The 23,336-nt window shown below is 46.1% G+C and overlaps 1 protein-coding gene across 1 annotated transcript in view; it reads left to right on the top strand.

The window, feature by feature from the left end:
- Positions 1-23,336, top strand: part of LOC135517077 (WD repeat-containing protein 7-like) — a 110,431-nt gene that overhangs the window by 7,265 nt on the left and 79,830 nt on the right. Inside the window, exons 5-11 of the mRNA XM_064941099.1 lie at positions 2,387-2,561; positions 6,893-6,969; positions 7,276-7,395; positions 7,654-7,799; positions 10,927-11,029; positions 20,936-21,083; positions 21,340-21,588. Coding sequence (XP_064797171.1) covers positions 2,387-2,561; positions 6,893-6,969; positions 7,276-7,395; positions 7,654-7,799; positions 10,927-11,029; positions 20,936-21,083; positions 21,340-21,588 — 1,018 coding nt within the window. The remainder of the gene's footprint in view (positions 1-2,386; positions 2,562-6,892; positions 6,970-7,275; positions 7,396-7,653; positions 7,800-10,926; positions 11,030-20,935; positions 21,084-21,339; positions 21,589-23,336) is intronic.

Below are 23,336 nucleotides of genomic sequence, written 5' to 3'. Positions count from 1 at the left end.
GCCAGACTACACTCAATCATATGGCCCACTGAAGAGGTGAGTCTTCAGTAAAGACTTAAAGGTTGAGACCGAGTCTGCGTCTCTCACATGGATAGGCAGACCGTTCCATAAAAATGGAGCTCCTATAGGAGAAAGTCCTGCCTCCAGCTGTTTGCTTAGAAATTCTAGGGACAATTAGGAGGCCTGCGTCTTGTGACCGTAGCGTACGTGTAGGTATGTACGGCAGGACCAAATCGGGAAGATGGGTAGGAGCAAACCCATGTAATGCTTTGTAGGTTAGCAGTAAAGCACGTCACCTAATCCTCTCAGGGCATATCACTGGTCTCGGGGCATATCACTGGTCTCGGGGCATATCAGGGCATATCACTGGTCTCAGGGCGTATCACTGGTCTCAGGGCATATCACTGGTCTCAGGGCGTATCACTGGTCTCAGGGTGTATACTGTCTCCTCTAAGATTCTGACACCCTGTCCTGCCGTCTACCTAGTTCCACTTGTTCACCATCAACACGCAGCCTGAGGGCTGTCTGCTGTAAAACCCTGTTCTGTCATTGCCATACCTAATGGTCTGCTGCGAGCTGTGGCCATTTTAATAGTTTTATTCGACGTTGCGTTTCAGGTTCGGCTGACAGTCGGTCTGCGATTTTTAGATTTATTGAAATTGGAGCTTAAACAACTGCCACCCAAGTCATGGACTGTTCTCTCTGCTACCACACGGCAATCGGAACTGATGCACCAAGTGTAGAACCAACAGGACCCTGAACAGCTTCTACCTCCCAAGCCACAGGACTGATAAATAGTCATGAAAACCAGCGGGCTGCAACCGTTCTGAAATGTTTTGTCACTGGTGGTTGTTTTGTTGACATGTTTACTCCTCACTGTTGCTTCTACTGGACTAATCCGCTGAGACTGTTGTTCCAACGTCACTAATCCGCTGAGACTGTTGTTCCACCTGGACTAATCCGCTGAGACTGTTGTTCCACCTGGACTAATCCGCTGAGACTGTTGCTTCTACTGGACTAATCCCCCTGAGACTGTTGTTCCAACTGGACTAATCCGCTGAGACTGTTGTTCCACCTGGACTAATCCGCTGAGACTGTTGCTTCTACTGGACTAATCCCCCTGAGACTGTTGCTTCTACTGGACTAATCCACTGAGACTGTTGTTCCAACGTCACTAATCTGCTGAGACTGTTGTTCCACCTGGACTAATCCCCCTGAGACTGTTGTTCCAACGTCACTAATCCCCCTGAGACTGTTGCTTCTACTGGACTAATCCCCCTGAGACTGTTGTTCCAACGTCACTAATCCCCCTGAGACTGTTGCTTCTACTGGACTAATCCCCCTGAGACTGTTGCATCTACTGGACTAATCCCCCTGAGACTGTTGCTTCTACTGGACTAATCCCCTGAGACTGTTGCTCCACCTGGACTAATCCCCCTGAGACTGTTGCGTCTACTGGACTAATCCCCCTGAGACTGTTGCGTCTACTGGACTAATCCCCCTGAGACTGTTGTTCCAACGTCACTAATCCCCCTGAGACTGTTGCTTCTACTGGACTAATCCCCCTGAGACTTTTGTTCCACCTGGACTAATCCCCTGGACTGGACTGTGTTGTGTATCCCCCTGAGACTGTTGCTCCAACTGGACTAATCCCCTGAGACTGTTGCTTCTACTGGACTAATCCCCCTGAGACTGTTGTTCCAACGTCACTAATCCCCTTGAGACTGTTGCTCCACCTGGACTAATCCCCTTGAGACTGTTGCTTCTACTGGACTAATCCCCCTGAGACTGTTGTTCCAACGTCACTAATCCCCTGAGACTGTTGTTCCACCTGGACTAATCCGCTGAGACTGTTGCTCCACCTGGACTAATCCCCTGAGACTGTTGCATCTACTGGACTAATCCCCTGAGACTGTTGTTCCAACGTCACTAATCCCCTGAGACTGTTGGGTCTACTGGACTAATCCCCCTGAGACTGTTGCTCCACCTGGACTAATCCCCCTGAGACTGTTGCTCCACCTGGACTAATCCACTACCTTCTGGAGCTCTGCTCAAGCAAGGCATTTGATTGGTTTGTTGTGAGGTGTCATTGATTTACACCGTGTTCCCGCCCTGTTTTCTGTCATTGAACTTCCCTAGACTTCCCGTTTTAGGGATACCTGGTTCGTAACGAGGCGGGCGATACCCTGACCTTATCACTAGTCTGTTTTTATATTGTGGATACCCTGACCTTATCACTAGTCTGTTTTTATATTGTGTCTGAGTCTCACTGGTCCTGTCCTCTACCTATTTCTACCTGTCTGCTGTGTAACGGACATTACCCAGAGATCCTACGTGCTACTATCCTTGGAACTAACCCCAACCCTCACTCTTCTCCGCTGTCTAGTTCTACCAGTTCACCATCGGTACGCAGCGTGAGGGTCGTCTGCTGTGTAATGGACATTACCCAGAGATCCTAGTGGTGGACGCCACCAGCCTGGAGGTCCTCTACTCCCTCGTCTCTAAGATCTCTCCTGATTGGATCAGCTCCATGAGCATCATACACTCACATCGCACACAAGGTAGCCTACTTCACACTATGCTATCCAATACTATCTTATGCTATACAATACTATCCTATCTTATGCTATGCTATACAATACTATCCTATATTATGCTATGCTATACAATACTATCCTATCTTATGCTATACAATACTATCCTATCTTATGCTATGCTATACAATACTATCCTATATTATGCTATACAATACTATCCTATATTATGCTATACAATACTATCCTATATTATGCTATACAATACTATCCTATATTATGCTATACAATACTATCCTATATTATGCTATACAATACTATCCTATATTATGCTATACAATACTATCCTATAATACTATCCTATATTATGCTATGCTATACAATACTATCCTATATTATGCTATACAATACTATCCTATATTATGCTACTATCCTATACAATACTATCCTATATTATGCTATACAATACTATCCTATATTATGCTATACAATACTATCCTATATTATGCTATGCTATACAATACTATCCTATACTATATGCTATACAATACTATCCTATCTATGCTATGCTATTATGCTATGTATACAATGCTATCCTATATTATGCTATACAATACTATCCTATATTATGCTATGCTATACAATATTATCCTATGCTATGATATACTATGCTATACAATGCTATCCTATATTATGCTATGCTATACAATACTATCCTATATTATGCTATGCTATACAATATACAATATTATGCTATGCTATGCTATGCTATACTACTATATTATGCTTCTATAAATGCTATGCTATACAATACTATCCTATATTATGCTATGCTATACAATACTATCCTATATTATGCTATGCTAAGGTCAGTCAACCATAGGGTTCCAAAATTTCAGGAGCTTTACCAGGTTTTTCAAATATCCCGTTTGTATGATTTCCAGAATCAGTAGGAGAAAGGCAGGGAGGGAATCCTGCAAATGGGATTTTTAAAAATGTAACTGAACCTTGCAGCTCTAGTGGTCCCACACGGCTAACATCAGCCTCTGACTGCCGTGCAGGAACAGTCCACTAACGCTTCTAAAACTAGTGGTCCCACGCGGCTAACATCAGCCTCTCTGACTGCCGTCCAGGAACAGTCCACTAACGCTTCTAAAACTAGTGGTCCCACGCGGCTAACATCAGCCTCTGACTGCCGTCCAGGAACAGTCCACTAACGCTTCTAAAACTAGTGGTCCCACGCGGCTAACATCAGCCTCTCTGACTGCCGTGCAGGAACAGTCCACTAACGCTTCTAAAACTAGTGGTCCCACAGGAACAGTCCACTAACGCTAAAACATCAGCCTCTCTGACTGCCGTCCAGGAACAGTCCACTAACGCTTCTAAAACTAGTGGTCCCACGCGGCTAACATCAGCCTCTCTGACTCCAGGAACAGCCGTCTAAAACTAGGAACAGTCCACTAACGCTTCTAAAACTAGTGGTCCCACGCGGCTAACATCAGCCTCTCTGACTGCCGTCCAGGAACAGGAACAGTCCACTAACGCTTCTAAAACTAGTGGTCCCACGCGGCTAACATCAGCCTCTCTGACTGCCGTCCAGGAACAGTCCACTAACGCTTCTAAAACTAGTGGTCCCACGCGGCTAACAACATCAGCTCTCTGACTGCCGTCCAGGAACAGTCCACTAACGCTTCTAAAACTAGTGGTCCCACGCGGCTAACATCAGCCTCTCTGACTGCCGTCCAGGAACAGTCCACTAACGCTTCTAAAACTAGTGGTCCCACGCGGCTAACATCAGCCTCTCTGACTGCCGTCCAGGAACAGTCCACTAACGCTTCTAAAACTAGTGGTCCCACGCGGCTAACATCAGCCTCTCTGACTGCCGTCCAGGAACAGTCCACTAACGCTTCTAAAACTAGTGGTCCCACGCGGCTAACATCAGCCTCTCTGACTGCCGTCCAGGAACAGTCCACTAACGCTTCTAAAACTAGTGGTCCCACGCGGCTAACATCAGCCTCTCTGACTGCCGTCAGGAACAGGAACAGTCCACTAACGCAGTTCTAAAACTAGTGGTCCCACGCGGCTAACATCAGCCTCTCTGACTGCCGTCCAGGAACAGTCCACTAACGCTTCTAAAACTAGTGGTCCCACGCGGCTAACATCAGCCTCTCTGACTGCCGTCCAGGAACAGTCCACTAACGCTTCTAAAACTAGTGGTCCCACGCGGCTAACATCAGCCTCTCTGACTGCCGTGCAGGAACAGTCCACTAACGCTTCTAAAACTAGTGGTCCCACGCGGCTAACATCAGCCTCTCTGACTGCCGTCCAGGAACAGTCCACTAACGCTTCTAAAACTAGTGGTCCCACGCGGCTAAATCATCTGACTGCTCCAGGAACAGTCTGACTGCCGACTCCAGGAACAGTCCACTAACGCTTCTAAAACTAGTGGTCCCACGCGGCTAACATCAGCCCTCTGACTGCCGTCCAGGAACAGTCCACTAACGCTTCTAAAACTAGTGGTCCCACGCGGCTAACATCAGCCTCTCTGACTGCCGTCCAGGAACAGTCCACTAACGCTTCTAAAACTAGTGGTCCCTGACAGGAACAGTCCACTAACGCTTCTAAAACATCAGCCTCTCTGACTGCCGTCCAGGAACAGTCCACTAACGTCTTCTAAAACTAGTGGTCCCACGCTTCTAAAACTAGTGGGCTAACATCAGCCTCTCTGACTGCCGTCCAGGAACAGTCCACTAACGCTTCTAAAACTAGTGGTCCCACGCGGCTAACATCAGCCTCTCTGACTGCCGTCCAGGCTTCTAAAACAGTCCACTAACGCTTCTAAAACTAGTGGTCCCACGCGGCTAACATCAGCCTCTCTGACTGCCGTCCAGGAACAGTCCACTAACGCTTCTAAAACTAGTGGTCCCACGCGGCTAACATCAGCCTCTCTGACTGCCGTGCAGGAACAGTCCACTAACGCTTCTAAAACTAGTGGTCCCACGCGGCTAACATCAGCCTCTCTGACTGCCGTCCAGGAACAGTCCACTAACGCTTCTAAAACTAGTCGTCCCACACGGCTAACATCAGCCTCTCTGACTGCCGTCCAGGAACGGTCCACTAACGCTTCTAAAACTAGTGGTCCCAGCTAACATCATCTGACTGCCTCCAGGACAGTCCACTAACGCTTCTAAAACTAGTGGTCCCTGCGGCTAACATCAGCCTCTCTGACTGCCGTGCAGGAACAGTCCACGAACAGTCCACTAACGCTTCTAAAACTAGTGGTCGGCTAACATCAGCCTCTCTGACTGCCGTCAACAGTCACGCTTCTAAAACTAGTGGTCCCTGCTAACATCAGCCTCTCTGACTGCCCAGGAACAGTCCACTAACGTCTGTATTTCAGCCCTCTGACTGCCGTCCAGGGTCCACTAACCTAAAACGTTGTTCAGCCCTCTGACGGTCTGAACAGTCCACTAACGCTTTAAAACTTGGATCAGATAGTCCTTGACCACGGTAACGTTGTTCAACCGTCACGGTCTGTATTGCCACTGTAACGTTGTTCAACTGTCACGGTCTGTATTGCGGTCTGTATTGTAACGTTGTTCAACTGTATTGCCTGACGGTCTGGTCTATTGCCATGGTAACGTTGTTCAACCGTCACGGTCTGTATTGCCATGGTAACGTTGTTCAACCGTCACGGTCTGTATTGCCATGGTAACGTTCAACCATCACGGTCTGTTGCCATGATAACGTCGTTTCACGGTCTGTATGGTTGCCACTGTAACGTCGTTCAACCGTCATGGTCTGTATTTGCCATGGTAACGCTGTCGGTCATTTACCACTAACGTTGTTCACGGTCTGTATTTACCAAGGTAATGTCGTTCAACTGTCACGGTCTGTATTTTCCACGGTAACGTTGCTCAACCGTCACGGTCTGTATTTGCCACGTTAACGTTGTTCAACCGTCACGGTCTGTATGTCTATATTGATCCATTGATAGTTGATTCAAACTGTAAACTCCTGATTTGGGGCGGCAGGGTAGCCTAGTGGTTAGAGCGTTGGACTAGTAACCGGAAGGTTGCAAGTTCAAACCCCCGAGCTGACAAGGTACAAATCTGTCGTTCTGCCCCTGAACAGGCAGTTAACCCACTGTTCCCCTAGGCTGTCATTGTAAATAAAATTTGTTCCTAGTTAAATAAAAGTAAAATAATAAAACCACTCAGACTAAAACGTATCTGTCTGTGCTTTGCGTTGTCACCCAATTGTTGCGTTTGTAAAATCACTTCATTAAACAATTATAGGCGCTGTTAAACTGACACTATGCCTGTGTCCCCTCATCATAATGTGTGCTATCTTTTCAGAGGACACAGTGGTGGCAGTATCGGTCACTGGGATACTGAAGGTGTGGATCATCACTCAGGATGTCAACAGAATGCAGGTAGAGGGGGACAGAGGCACATCGGGATGTTGTTGTGATCGATACTGTTGTTGTTGTTGTGATCATCTACACAATACTCCAGGATTTGTTCCAGCTAAGATCATGACTATTGGGACTAATTAGAGTAACTGGGACACACGCAGACAATTCAAATGTCTATTATGGTTCTATTTTTTTTTTTTTTAGTGGTTCCTAGGAACATTAGCGGGTCGCTAAGTGGGATGGAAATGAATAATGCATTTTGGTCACCTCCTACGTGTGTGTGTTTCCTGTTTCTGTGTGTTTCCTCTTCCTGTTCCCCAACAGGATCTGGATCCAGTGTTTGAGGAGGAGTCTAAGCCCATCTACTGTGGGGGCTGTCAGAGCATCTCCTTCTGCACCTTCACACAGCTCTCTCTGCTGGTGGTCTGCTCCAAGTACTGGAGGGTAGGTGGCTAGAGCCCATGCTCCCTGCGTCTCTCCCTCACTGCCCTGGTTGAAACATTCATAGAATCACACTGTAGACCTAAGCCCCTTAGATTAGGCCCGTTTCCAGATCTGTTTATGCTGTCAATATGACAATGGGAGTTGTGGCAAGACGACACAAACCGATTTGGCATCAAGCTACAGTAGCGTAGCTTCGGCACGGGGGGGTTGTGACAACTCTTAATCTCAGACTAACGTATCCTGCAATGTTTGTGTCAGGTGTTTGATGCGGGGGACTATTCCTTGCTGTGCTCAGTGCCCAGTGAGAACGACCAGTCGTGGACCGGAGGAGACTTCATCGCCGCCGACAAGATCATCATCTGGACCGAGGACGGATGCTCCTACATCTACAAGCTCCCCGCCAGGTGAGGAACAACATCACCTGTATAGGAGACGTGTGTTATGGCGTCCGTTAGTCTGTTATGTTGTCTGTTATACTCTCCTTATACCTCTACTCACCTGACAACTATGAATGAATGTCAGTATTATTTTTTAAATGCAGTTATCACAAATATATTATTTTCCATGTTAATATCCTCACTAGACGATGGGCTATAAAGGCCTGTGGAAAGTTGTGTAATGTAACTAAAACCAGGGAGGTTGAGTCAAACTAGACTCATTTGGTGACTTTGCGATGCATTCCATAAGAGTCTGCCATTTCCAGCTACAATAGTTATTTACAACCTTAACAATGTCTACACTATATTTCTGATAAATTTGATATTTTAATGGACAAAAAAAGTGTTTTTCTTTCGAAAACAAGAATTTCTAAGTGACCCTAAACTTTTGAACGGTGGTGTTAAGTGTTCAGACCCTTTGCTATGAGACAGGAAGTTGAGATCAGGTGCATCCTGTTTCCATTGATGATCCTTGAGATGTTTCTACAACTCGATTTGAGTCCACCAGTGGTAAATTCAATAGTTTGGACATGATTATTTTGGGAAAGAAACACACCAGTCTACATATGAAGTCCCACAGTTGACAGTGCATGTCAGAGAAGAAAAACAAGCCATGAGGTTGAAGGAATTGTCTGTAGATCCAGACAGAGACATATCTGGGGATTGGGATGGGTACCAAAAAATATCTGCAGTATTGAAGGTCCCAAAGAACACATTGGCCTCCATCATTGTTGAATGGAAGATGTTTGGAACCACCAAGACTCTTTCTAGAGCTGGCCACCCGGCCAAACTGAGCAATCGGGGGAGAAGTGCCTTGGTCAGGGAGGTGTTCAGAACCCAATGGTCACTCTGACAGAGCTGTAGAGCGCTCTTCTGTGGAGAAGGACAACCATCTCTCCACCATTCAGGCCTTTTATGGTAGAGTGACCAGACGGAAGCCACTCCTCAGTAAAATGCACATGACAGCCCGCTTGGAGTTTACCAAAAGGCAACTAAAGGACTCTCAGACCATGAGAAACAAGATTCTCTGGTCTGATGAAACCAAGATTGAACTCTCTTCCCTGAAGGCCAAGCGTTACGCCTGGAGGAAACCTGGCACCATCCCTACATGGTTGTGGCAGCATCATGTGGCAGGGACTGAGAGACCTGTCGAGGGAAAGATGAACGGAGCAAAGCACAGAGAGCCTTGATGAAAACCTGCTCCAGAGCGCTCAGGACCCCAGACTGGGGGCGACAGTTCACCTTCCAACAGGACAATGACCCTGAGCACACAGCCAAGACAACGCAGAAGGGCTTCGGGACAAGTCTCTGAATGTCCTTGTGTCCCAGCCAGAGCCCGGACTTGAAACCGATCTCTGGATAGACCTGAAAATAGCTGTTCAGCGACACTCCCCATCCAACCTGACAGAGCTTGAGAGGATCTGCAGAGAAGAATGGGAGAAACTCTCCAAATACAGGTGTGCCAAGCTTGTAGCTTCATACCCAAGAAGACTCGAGCTGCAATCACTGACAAAGTGCCTCAACAAAGTACTGAGTCAAGGGTCTGAATACTTTACGTAAATGTGATATTTCACTTTTAGGTTTTTATTAAAAGCAAACATTTCTAAAAACCTGCTTTTGCTTTGTCATTGTGTGTAGATGGATGATTGATCCATTTTAGAGTAAGGCTGTAATGTAACAAAGTCAAAGATTAAGTCAAAGGGTCTGAATGCTTTCCAAATGCACTCTATACTCAGTTCTTTGTGCCTGCCTCTTCTCCCTCGCGCTGGCTTGCCTGAACTTTTTCTGCGCTAATGATACCAGTGTGTGTTAAGTCTTCGGTCTGTTGCCTGTAGAATATCCTATAAATTGACGATGGGCCCTGATTTACTGAAGTTGCAAGACATTGCGAGATAATGTGTTGCGAGATAATGCTTTTTATTAATACCGATGGATAGGCCCAGTGCTGATTCTGACTGTCTTGCCTGGTGGCCGACCTGCCTTATACTGTGCCCCTCTCTCTCCGTTCCTTGCTAGCTCGCTATGAAAGATAGCGTGTGTGTGTGTGTTCTCGGAAGTATGACAACTAATCAGTCTCCTCTGTTCCCAAAATACTGAATCTTAGGAGTCGAGTTGTCAATTCCTGGTGGAGTCTGAAAGGGACGTAAACCCGAACCATTGCTGGCAGCAGCACAATGCATTGTGGGATTTTTATGAACTTTTCATTTTAACGGATAAGCAATTTTTTTTATTTTTTTTTATATAAAAAATGTGCGGTTAGAACGTTGAGAAGTCGATATATCGCACCCTTGATTTTGATTGGTCCCTAAAGATGATACACAGTATTGCTGTCAGCTATGATACATGCTTGGAAAGGAACTAGTTTCCCAGGAAGCAATAGACACTTTTCAACTTTTAATCATGTTTGTGTAAACTTTGAACGTAAGAGTTCTATGTAAGAGTATACCTGCACTAAACTAAGTTTCATTTCACTTCCTCTTCTTATGGATTGTGTGTGTCTGGTAAGTGGCTCTGAAAAGCTTTTTTTTTTTAAATATTTGCCACTATGGTTTTTTTCTTGAGACTAGCGGTTTTAGTTGTAGTTTGGGTTTAGCAGGGAAACCACTAGTCAGAAAGGCTGCCCGTCTTCTACGTGCCAATCCGTAAGAAACCATTCTGAGGTGGATTTCCCTGTTAGGTTTAGTTTGTTTTACAGGTTTGTGTGTTTTACAGTTGCAATGGTGGATTAGTTAGTTCTAGTTTTAGTTGATTTGTAGGTGGTGAGAGAAATAACTAAACTGGGCTGACCTCTGCTCCTTTTTCTCTCCACTCCCCTCCCCTCTCCTCTCCTTCCCTCTCCCTCTCCCTCCCCTCTCCTTCCCTCTCCCTCTCCCTTCCCCTCCCTCCTCCCCTCCTTCCCTCCCTCTCCCTCCTCCCTCTCCCCTCTCCTTCCCTCTCCCTCCTCCCTCCCTCCTCCTCTCCCTTCCCTCTCCCTCTCCTCTCCTCTCTCCTCTCTCCCCTCTCCTTCCCTCTCCTCCTCCCTCTCCCTCCCTCCCCTCTCCCTCTCCTCTCCTCTCCTCTCCCTCTCCTCTCCCTTCCCTCTCCTCTCCTCCAGCTGCCTGCCTGCCAGTGAACACTTCCGTACTGATGTAGGAAAGACTGCCGAAGGCTCCATCCCACCTCTGGTGTACAGCATCGCGGACCGTACAGACAAACAGGTTACTCCTCTCCATCCATCACTCACTCTGTGAAGAGCTTTCTGGTTTAAAGACATAAATAAGATCTGTTTTGAAGTCCTTTTTGCACAACTAAACCCTGTGCCACCTCTATGTTAATGGAACATGCGCTCTCATGTCGAAGAGAGTCAGTAGCACTGCTAGTATCAATCCTTTAACTAGGTAACGGAGTGTCTTTTGTTGTTTGTCAATGTCTTTGTTTTGTCTGTTAGCCTGGGTGGGTGCCAGTCTGTTTTTGCTTTCTCGCCAAATGTGACAAGGAGTTGTCAAGAATGGCACAAACAGATCTGGGATCAGGCTAGTGTTTTGTACTGTATTTAATTTAAGATGTTACGTAGTCTATATATTAATTTCCTGTCTGCCTTTGTTGTTTTTCTTATTGTTTTGCTCTTTGTCTGTCTGTTTTATTACCCTCCCCTCCCCAATGGGCCTTGGCCCTGATCGGAGGGCCTGTGCTCCTCAGACTGAGGAGTCTGGTGAGGGGGTAGACATGGTGGTGTTGTGCCACCCTGCCAGCGGAGTAGATTTGGAGCTCTACATCCCAGAGCTGCTATTCCACCAGCAGCCTCTAGAGGCACCAGTAAGCTCAGTGCTGCAGTGTTCAGCAGGAGAGACGCACACACTGGCTCTGTCCAGTAGGGGGAGCCCTCAGCTCTCAGTCACAGATTCAGCACATCCACTCAATGTTCAGAGATGAAGCATGCAGACCGGGGATAGGAAGATGTATGTTGGTGTGATGTTATGGGGAAATTACAGATAACGACATTTAGTGCCCCATGTATAGTATACTAGTGATTTGATCAATACCATATTTGATGTTAATTAAAAGTAGACACAGCGATATGACGTAGCTGCAGAAGGTCATCAGCGGTGTGGGGCGATTTCCGCGAGCATTGAAGCACGAGGATCAACTTCTCCCCTATTTTGGTCCCGTGACGAACAGTGTGAAGCCAACCCGTGCTCATGCGCAGATACTGTGTGAGAGTACAGTCTTTCATCTTGCTCATCTCAATATCTGCGGTGCTGCTCGTGGGCAATGTAATTTCGCTGAGTCTATTTGCAAATTGGTATCCAAAAATATTACTAATATAGTCTTTGATCTGTATTATCTTGGCGACATGCCTGATAATCGATCTGCAATACATTGATCTGAATTCCGATTGACTCTCATGCTTTGGTTTATGATATATCAGCCAATCAAAATCAAATCTCCAAAGCCCTGTTTATTTAGTAAGCTGAACAGCGATTTGATGCCTGACCCTGTGACGTGTGCACCTCTACGATGCTGTCTTTCTGATTGGCCAGTTCTGTCAACTCACTCTGACTCACCTGATTCCATGCTCCTCCCACTAAAATCTCAATCATCATTCTCATCTTGGTCTTCACACTGGGGCAGATGCATGCCAAGTCCCTAAACTGCTTTCCCTCTAGAAATCAGATCAATACACCGATAATGACCTATGATACATTGATAACAGGTAGACAATTTATCATCTACATTTAAACTAAAACCCAGTGGAAGAAGAGTGGAAGCCATTCTTAAGTCTGTTGCCCCCCCCCTTTATTCTCTAGTCATTCTCCAACACTCCAGTGCCTTTGTCTTTAACCTATGGATTATATTTCGTAATCTTTTGGATTGAGTTCATCTTTCACATCAATCTTTGATTAGTTTTCTGTGTGTTCTCGTGTGTGTGTGTGTTCTGTGTTCTCGTTTGTGTGTTCTGTGTTCTCGTTTGTGTGTTCTCGTTTGTGTGTTCTCGTTTGTGTGTTCTCGTTTGTGTGTTCTCGTTTGTGTGTTCTCGTGTGTGTGTTCTCGTGTGTGTGTTCTGTGTTCTCGTGTGTGTGTTCTGTGTTCTCGTGTGTGTGTTCTGTGTTCTCGTGTGTGTGTTCGTGTTCTCGTGTGTGTGTTCGTGTTCTCGTGTGTGTGTTCGTGTTCTCGTGTGTGTGTGTGTGTGTGTGTGTGTGTTCTCGTGTGTGTGTGTGTGTGTGTGTGTGTTCTCGTGTGTGTGTGTGTGTTCTGTGTGTGTGTGTGTGTTCTGTGTATGTGTGTGTGTTCTGTGTATGTGTGTGTGCTTCTGTGTGACCCGATGGGCGTGGCACTTTTTTTTTTTTTGTAGGCTATTTGTTAGTTAACTTGTCTATAATTAGATACATGCTGCCTCTCTGTCATTACTTGTTGCCCTAAAGGACTAAATAAACCCTTGCTCACCAAAAAAAGATGTCGTACATCGATAGAATGAATGTCTCAATTGAGTTGACACAGTTTTCTCTTTCATTTCTGCTTCTCTCACACAGAAAATAAGTTTAGGGACCGGGGGAAAAAAATACAACAACAACCACAACAAAACTGGAACATTTCCAAGTTCGACTGGTTTTAAGGGAACTAAAAGCTGTGAAAACAACACGTTTCTGATAAGTTTGTCTTGGATGCATACGGGGCGGCAGGGTAGCCTACTGGTAACCGGAAGGTTGCAAGTTCAAACCCCGAGCTGACAAGGTACAAATCTGTCGTTCTGCCCCTGAACAAGGCAGTTAACCCACTGTTCCTAGGCCGTCATTGAAAATAAGAATTTGTTCTTAACTGACTTGCCTAGTTAAATAAAGGTAATCATTTTTTTTTTTTGTGGTTGAAATACTATCAGCTCTGACGATGCTGATAAAGAGAGCACCTTTGCAGATATTCCCTGACCACGCTGTCATTCTCTGACGATGCTGAAATGAATCATATTTCTCCACTCTTGTTCCCGAGTCAAAATTTGACTGCAACAATTGCTTAATCCTGCTGGAGTTAACTTAAGATGAGGCTTTGTGACAGGTTATAGACCAACAGTTAATATTATATGAGGCTATGTGAGGGGTTATAGTTAACATGAGGCTATGTGAGAGGTTATAGATCATCAGACTTCCATTCCATTTATACCACCTGCACAGTAGCCTTCAGTTCCCTTCATATCTAATTGTATTGGTCACATACACATATTTAGCAGATGTTATTGTGGTTGTAGCGAAATACTTGTGCTCCAAGCTCCAACAGTGCAGTAATATCTTACAATACACACATCTAAAAGAATGAGAAAGAAATACACTGCTCAAAAAAATAAAGGGAACACTTAAACAACACAATGTAACTCCAAGTCAATCACACTTCTGTGAAATCAAACTGTCCACTTAGGAAGCAACACTGATTGACAATAAATTTCACATGCTTTGTGCAAATGGAATAGACAACAGCTGGAAATTATAGGCAATTAGCAAGACACCCCCAATAAAGGAGTGGTTCTGCAGGTGGGGACCACAGACCACTTCTCAGTTCCTATGCTTCCTGGCTGATGTTTTGGTCACTTTTGAATGCTGGCGGTGCTTTCACTCTAGTGGTAGCATGAGACGGAGTCTACAACCCACACAAGTGGCTCAGGTAGTGGAGCTCATCCAGGATGGCACATCAATGCGAGCTGTGGCAAGAAGGTTTGCTGTGTCTGTCAGCGTAGTGTCCAGAGCACGGAGGCGCTACCAGGAGAAAGGCCAGTACATCAGGAGATGTGGAGGAGGCTGTAGGAGGGCAACAACCCAGCAGCAGGACCGCTACCGTCACCTTTGTGCAAGGAGAAGCAGAAGGAGCACTGCCAGAGCCCTGCAAAATGACCTCCAGCAGGCCACAAATGTGCATGTCTGCTCAAATGGTCAGAAACAGACTCCATGAGGGTGGTATGAGGGCCTGACGTGCACAGGTGGGGGTTGGGCTTACAGCCCAACACCGTGCAGGACGTTTGGCATTTGCCAGAGAACACCAAGATTGGCAAATTCGCCACTGGCGCCCTGTGCTCTTCACAGATGAAAGCAGGTTCACACTGAGCACATGTGACAGACGTGACAGTCTGGAGACGCTGTGGAGAACGTTCTGCTGCCTGCAACATCCTCCAGCATGACCGGTTTGGCGGTGGGTCAGTCATGGTGTGGGGTGGCATTTCTTTGGGGGGCCGCACAGCCCTCCATGTGCTCGCCAGAGGTAGCCTGACTGCCATTAGGTACCGAGATGAGATCCTCAGACCCCTTGTGAGACCGTATGCTGGTGCAGTTGGCCCTGGGTTCCTCCTAATGCAAGACAATGCTAGACCTCATGTGGCTGGAGTGTGTCAGCAGTTCCTGCAAGAGGAAGGCATTGATGCTATGGACTGCCCCGCCCATTCCCCAGACCTGAATCCAATTGAGCACATCTGGGACATCATGTCTTGCTCCATCCACCAACGCCACATTGCACCACAGACTGTCCAGGAGTTGGCGGATGCTTTAGTCCAGTTCTGGGAGGAGATCCCTCAGGAGACCATCCGCCACCTCATCAGGAGCATGCCCAGGTGTTGTAGGGAGGTCATACAGGCACGTGGAGGCCACACACACTACTGAGCCTCATTTTGACTTGTTTTAAGGACATTACATCAAAGTTGAATCAACCTGTAGTGTGGTTTTCCACTTTATTTTATTGTGACTCCAAATCCAGACCTCCATGGGTTGATACATTTGATTTCCATTGATCATTTTTGACGGATTTTGTTGTCAGCACATTCAACTTAGTATTTAATAAGAATATTTCATTCATTCAGATCTAGGATGTTATTTTAGTGTTCCCTTTATTTTTTGGAGCAGTGTACATAAATATTAGGATGAGAAATGTAGTTATGAGACGAGTAAAGCGGTATGTAAACATGATTAAACTGACCAGTGATTCCATGTCGTATGTAGGACAGTGGCCTCTAAGGTGAAGGGTTGCGTAACTGGGTGGTAGCCGGCTAGTGATGGCTATTCAACAGTCTGATGGCCTTGAGAAGGAAGCTGTTTTTCCATCTCTCGGTCCCAGCTTTGATGCACCTGTACTGACCTCGCCTTCTGGATGGAAGCGGGGTGAACAGGCAGTGGCTCGGATGGTTATTGTCCTTGATTTATCTTTTTGGTTCTCCTGTGACATCGGATGATGTAGGCGTCCTGGGGGGCTGGCAGTGTGTCCCCGGTGATGCGTTGGGAAGACTGCACAACCCTCTGGAGAGCCCTGCTGTTGCCGACACTACAATTGTGCATCTGTTAAAGTTTGAGGTTCTTTGCTGAATTTCTTCAGCCTCCTGAGGGTTGAAGAGGCACTGTTGTGCCTTCACCACACTGTCTGTGTGACTGGACCATTTCAGTTTGTCAGTGATGTGTACGCCGAGGAACTTGAAGCTTTACACTTTTAAGGCCGTCGAGGTTTCGGCTTGAGGTGGGATGTAAATGACCGTGGTGATGACTCGTTCTCTTGGGAGGTAATATGGTTGCTATTTTAATTGAGGTTTTCTAGGTCAGGTAAACAAAATGACTTGAGTTCCTGTATGTTCCTAGAATTACACTATGAATGAAACATACACCCCCGCCCTTCTTCTTCCCGTAGAGAGATTTATTCCTGTCTGTGTGATGTACTGAGAATCCTGCTGGCTTTACTGACTCTGACAGAGTATCCCAAGAGAGCCATGTTTCCTTGAAACAAACTATGTTACAGGCCCTGATGTCTCTCTGGAAAGAAAGCTCTAAGCTCATCAACTCTGGAAGGAGATCAAATCAAAATCATCAAATCAAATGTTATTTGTCACATACACATGGTTAGCAGATGTTAATGCGAGTGTAGCGAAATGCTTGTGCTTTTAGTTCCGACAATGCAGTAATAACCAACAAGTAATCTAACTAACAATTCCTAAACTACTGTCTTATACACAGTGTGAGGGGATAAAGAATATGTACATAAGGATATATGAATGAGTGATGGTACAGAGCAGCATAGGCAAGATACAGTAGATGGTATCGAGTACAGTATATACATATGAGATGAGTATGTAAACAAAGTGGCATAGTTAAAGTGGCTAGTGATACATGTATTACATAAGGATGCAGTCGATGATATAGAGTACAGTATATACGTATGCATATGAGATGAATAATGTAGGGTAAGTAACATTATATAAGGTAGCATTGTTTAAAGTGGCTAGTGATATATTTACATCATTTCCCATCAATTCCCATTATTAAAGTGGCTGGAGTTGAGTCAGTGTCAGTGTGTTGGCAGCAGCCACTCAATGTTAGTGGTGGCTGTTTAACAGTCTGATGGCCTTGAGATAGAAGCTGTTTTTCAGTCTCTCGGTCCCAGCTTTGATGCACCTGTACTGACCTCGCCTTCTGGATGATAGCGGGCAGTGGCTGCCGGCGTCGGTTCTGGCTGCACCACACAGGCACTGAGGTTACCAATAATTTAATACCTTTATTTACCGATTGATTGCCTTCAACATAATAATTAAAACAATTGATATTTAAAAAAACAACAAACTACATCTACCATTTAAAAACTGTCAGCTTATTATAATCCACATAAGAAGTCAGCAAACGCTGTAGCCTCAAAAACAAAAAAGCCTCCACTTAGCCTACATAGAAACTCAGCAACAACAAAAAAACGTCCTTGTCCTGTCAACTGCGTTTTATTTTCGGCGAACGTAACGTGTGTGAATATTTGTATAAACGTAAGATTCAACAACAGACACAAACGTAACAAGTTCCACAGACATGTGACTGACAGAAATGGAATAATGTGTCCCTGAACAAAGGGGGGGGTGTCAAAATCAAAAGTAACAGTCAGTATGTGGTGTGGCCACCAGCTGCAGTAAGTACTGCAGTGCATCTCCTCCTCATGGACTGCACCAGATTTGCCAGTTCTTACTGTGAGATGTTACCCCACTCGTCCACCAAGGCACCTGCAAGGTCCCGGACATTTCTGGGGGGAATGGTCCTAGCCCTCACCCTCCGATCCAACAGGTCCCAGATGTGCTCAATGGGATTGAGATCTGCGTTCTTCTCTGGTCACGGCAGAACACTGACATTCCTGTCTTGTACGAAAACACACACAGAACTAGCAGTATGGCTGGTGGCATTGTCATGCTGGAGGGTCATGTCAGGATGAGCCAGCAGGAAAGGTACCACATGGAGGAGGATGTCTTCCCTGTAACGCAAAGCGTTGAAATTGCCTGCAATGACAACAAGCTCAGTCCGATGATGCTGTGACACACCGCCCCAGACCATGACGGACCCTCCACCTCAAAATCGATTCCGCTCCAGAGTACAGGCCTCAGTGTAACACTCATTCCTACGACGATAAACGCGAATCCGATCCTTCACTGACAAAACCGTGACTCGTCAGTGAAGAGCACTTTTTGCCAATCCTGTCTGTCTGGTCCAGCGACGGTGGGTTTGTGCCCTTAGGCGACATTGTTGCCGGTGATGTCTGGTGAGGACCTGCCTTACAACAGGCTTAGAAGCCCTCAGTCCAGCCTCTCTCAGCCTATTGCGGACAGTCTGAGCACTGATGGAGGGATTGTGCGTTCCTGGTGTAACTCGGGCAGTTGTTTCTGCCATCCTGTACCTGTCCCACAGGTGGTATGTTCGGATGTACCAATCCTGTGCAGGTGTTGTTACATGTGGTCTGCCACTGCGAGGACGATCAGCTGTCCAACCTTTCTCGCTGTCTTTGGCGTCTCCCAGTACGGACATTGCAATTTCTTGCCCTGGCCACATCTACAGTCCTCATGCCTCCTTGCAGCATGCCAAAGGCACGTTCACGCAGATGAGCTGATTTATTTTTGGTTTTTCAGAGTCAGTGGAAAGGCCTCTAGTGGACTAAGTTTTCATAACTGTGACCTTAATTGCCTACCGTCTGTAAGCTGTTAGTGTCTTAATGACCGTTCCACAGGTGCATGTTTATTAATTGTTTATGGTTCATTGAACAAGCATGGGAAACAGTGTTTAAACCCTTTACAATGAAGAGTCTGTGAACTTATTTAGATTTTTACGAATTATCTTTGAAAGACAGGGTCCTGAAAAAGGGATGTTTTTTTTTGCTGAGTTTAGTACTGCATGGTTTACAAACACCGCTTCATGCTGCCACCTGGTGGCCATTCTAAATATATTCTTCTGATATTCAAACCTTCCTGCTGCAGGATTTATTATTTTCCTCCTGCGACGAACGAGGTCAAATTAAGATCCGACTTCTGTATAAGTCTGTTTTTTTTTTTTTAAATTGATGTTTATTTTACATTTATTTAACTAGGCAAGTCAGTTAAGAACAAATTCTTTTTTTCAATTACGGCCTAGGAACAGTGGGTTAACTGCCTGTTCAGGGGCAGAACGACAGATTTGTACCTTGTCAGCTCGGGGGTTTAAACTTGCAACCTTCCGGTGACTAGTCCAACGCTCTAACCACTAGGCTACCCTGCCGCCTCTACACTCTAACCACTAGGCTACCCTGCTGTCAACGTACAGATTTGACATATGGTAAACCGTAAGGAATTTCATACATGCTACGTTTATTATTCAGTCCGCTGATTTCCATGTAAACTTCTGATTTTGACATTTTATTTTATTTTAAGGTTAGTTCTTTTTTGACCAAGTCCTTCATTTAACTACCCTGTTTTGTTTCTCAGACAGTGTCAAGTCAATCGACTGTCGTCTGAGCATCTACCTCAACATCTAGCCACCTCATATTAGGTGCCTGACTACCTGACAACCTGGCCACAGAGTGTCTCCTCCATTAGACATTACAGGGATCCGGTTCCATCCCATCTTTTTCTGTTACCGTGACGATCACATTAACTAGGACTTCCTGGAAATGGGGTCAGCGGGCAGGTTGCCAGGTCGTTAGGTTGGTTACCACGTTGCCTTTTTTTTCTACTGCAGTCAGGAACACAATTATAGCTGTGTAAATAGGTCAAATGAAAGATCAACGTTTGCATCCCAAATGGCACACTGTTCCCTACATAGTGCCCTACTTTAGACCAGAACCCTATGGCACCCTATTCCCTACATAGTGCTCTACTTTAGACCAGAACCCTATGGCACCCTATTCCCCACGTAGTGCTCTACTTTAGACCAGAACCCTATGGCACCCTATTCCCTACTTCTGACCAGAACCCTATTCCCTACGTAGTGCACTAGCCCGTGGCACCCTACTAGTGCCCACTTCTGACCAGAGCCCTATGGCACCCTATTCCGTATGTCGTGCCCTACTTCTGACCAGAGCCCTATTCCCTACGTAGTGCCCTACTTTAGACCAGGGTGCAATTAGTTTTATTAGGCAAAGGGTCAGTTAATGAAGGACCATTAACCAACATGCATAACTATGGATATTCAGTCCTGCTAGATCTTTTAGGTAGACAAATTAAAACCGATCCCAAGTCTCATATGTTGTTCATGGCACCAGTGTTCTGCCTCAACAATTTATTGTGTCTAGCTAGCTGGTTTGTATCCTGATGATTCAGTGCTTTGCTGTCCAGAGAACTGAGTTAGGGGATATTTTAGTATGGGGGAGGGGGGGAATCAATGCATGTGTTGTACTGTAGGTAACCCTGTTGGTAGTTGAGTAAGCGGTCAGTTCTTCCAGCTTGGCATCCTCTTTATATCACAGTGGTGTTTTCTAGTGCTAAACGTTAATAACAGCACATCCCAATGCTCCCATGGCATGAGATCATGTCCCCTGCAAGGCTGGCTTCCCCTTCTTGTACAGAGCAGAATATAACATTCTGGAGTTTTTAGATCCATGGTACAACAAGACGACGGTATGCTGTCCTGCTTTCATTGGCACCATTTACTATCCTTCAATACAATCCCTGTAGTTGTTATGAAATAATTGTTATCGTTAAGACGGCATGGATATAGGAGGGTGTCGGTGTCTCCTGTATGTATGTTACATGGTACTGTGCTTTGACAGAGACGGTCATGTCCTGCAGTAGACATGGCCCTGAACGCAGAGATATACAGACAAAATAGATTCTAGATTCAGATTCTAGAACACTATTTTCATCTTCTAACGTTCTGTGTTCCGTGTTCCAGCTCCTCATCTGTCCCCCGGTGACACGGTTCTTCTATGGCCGCCGGGAGCCCTTCCACAAGCTGCTGGTCCAGGGAGATTCAGCCGGACGCCTCACCCTCTGGAGCATCCCAGACACCTCGCCCCTGCAGCCCCTCTCCACCGCAGCAGGTACCATTTAGTCCACTAGGTGGCGGAAGTGTCCCAAGTCTTTATTGATGCTGTGGGTGAGAATTAGATGACTTTTATGCCATCAGCTTGCAAAAACCAGTGAAATCCTTCCAGTGCATGTGAAGTACATTCCTCATGATTCATCGTCATGACGATGCAAAGGCCCTTGTCTGGTGTAAGTCAGGTTGGATAGATGTGTCTGTTTTGGATCTGTACGTAGTTAATACTGTTGTTATCTACTTCCCCTGTCCCTCAGAGCTCCAAGTGTCCTCCACCATCTCCCTCCAGGAGGCCTTTGACAAGCTGGCTCCCCTGTCGGCGGGCATCATAGACCAGCTGAGTGTGACGCCCGGGTCGGAGGAGCCCATCAAGGTGACGGCCAGCGTCTACATCCCCTCCCAGGGCAGGCTGGTGTGTGGCAGAGAGGACGGAAGCATCATCCTGGTCCCCGCCACGCAGACCGCCATCGTACAGCTGCTGCAGGGAGAACACATGCTGCGGAGAGGTGAGGGAGGGGGTCAGGGGAGGGAGGGGGTCAGGGGAGAGTGTGGGTCAGGGGAGAGTGTGGGTCGGGGGAGAGGAGGGGAGAGTGTGGGTCAGGGGAGAGTGTGGGTCAGGGGGGTCAGGGGAGTGTGTGGGTCAGGGGAGAGTGTGGGTCAGGGGAGAGTGTGGGTCAGTGGGGAGTCAGGGGAGTGTGGGTCAGGGGAGAGTGTGGGTCAGGTCAGGGGGTCAGGGGAGTGTGGGTGGGGTCAGAGTGTGGGTGGGGTCAGTGTGGGTGGGGTCAGGGGAGAGTGTGGGTGGGGTCAGGGGGTCAGGGGAGAGTGTGGGTCAGGGAAAAAGCAAAGGTGATACCTAAGACTGTTGCGACGGCTGTATTACCGCCACACCGGCAGTCATGAGTCATGACCGCAGACAAATTCCACGTGACCGTTGAGTCATGGTAACCTCCTTTTAATCACTCTGGACATGTGTTAGTAGTACCCAGCTTGTTAAACAACCATCAGGTCACCATTGGCCAGGTACTCGGGGCTCTATTGTCCCTCCATCAGGACCTAATGGCCTGGTACTCATTGCTCTATTTTTGAATGCAAATCCATTCAGAAATCACATCAAACACTCATCAAAACAGTGTGTGTTTTTAAGTCACCTCACTGTGGTTGAAACTGAGTGTGAAAACTCGGGTTTGTGGTGGTGGATGTTTTCTAAAAACCAAACACAATGAAATGGACAGTGCTTTCTAAGGGGATGAGTTTATGCATAAATGTAGACCTATATATATGAGGCCAAGCTCCCCCCCCCAAAAAAAATAAATAATCCAGATTTTAAAATAATGATTGTGACCTTATACAATACATAGTAAACAGCTGGTGGAAAAGTGTGTTAGTGGTTTTAAGGTATCTTTGGTGCGTCAATTGGTCTAGCCTAAATTGAACGTTATAGCCTAAATTAAACTGTTATGATTTGGTCTAGCCTAAATTAAACCGTTATGATTTGCCTTCAATTATAGTGAATTTGAATAGCCTGGTAATAGGGGCTTTTTTGTTTATATATTCATATTTATTAATAGTCTGACACATGATCTTTTTTTAAAATAGAGATTATCACTGAGCGTTTCCATCTCCTCCCTCACTGCTTTCCCCAGCGCGTGGAGGGAGAGGGGCTGTCAACCGTTTTTAATGAAATGTGTTTTCTTGTGAAATACATTTTTACTGTGCTATGTTCCCAGACAGATTTAACTTGGTTTCCCAAACGATTCACTGGGTCGCTGCAGAAACACGGAGAGTTCGTGGCGGAGTTTGGGTTTAATATCACTTAATATCACTTGTCGCGCAGCCAAAATGACCAGAGTAAACCTACCCAATAGGAGTTATAAAATGTACCCGGAGGTTGAAGTGGTCTCCATCCTCTATTCCAGTGTGTATACACACAACAGGTGTTCCTTCCCCTCCTCTTGTTCCTGCCCGTTTAATAATGGGCCATTCTCAAATCAAAACTCATTTTTACATATTCGGTAAGAATAGTCTGATTGATGGGTGAAAATGTGATCACTTGCTGAGAGAACAGTTTGTGCAGCCCGAGGCGAGGAGCAGAGCGCAATATATTTTATTTGCTACATTCTCAAATAATCAATAGCCTGTAGTCGTATCCTGCAGCCCATATATCTTGTGATTTCTAAGGTTTGTTTCATCAGGGTCTACAGTATTAGATGGGGGGGGTGGTGGGGGTGGGGGTGATTGTTTTACCACAGATTGT

The sequence above is a fragment of the Oncorhynchus masou genome, chromosome 28, assembly GCF_036934945.1.
Source record: "Oncorhynchus masou masou isolate Uvic2021 chromosome 28, UVic_Omas_1.1, whole genome shotgun sequence".
In the NCBI taxonomy this organism is placed as follows: Eukaryota; Metazoa; Chordata; class Actinopteri; order Salmoniformes; family Salmonidae; genus Oncorhynchus; species Oncorhynchus masou.
The sequence above is the reverse complement of the archived record's forward strand: the minus strand, read 5'-3'. Positions and strand labels throughout refer to the sequence as shown.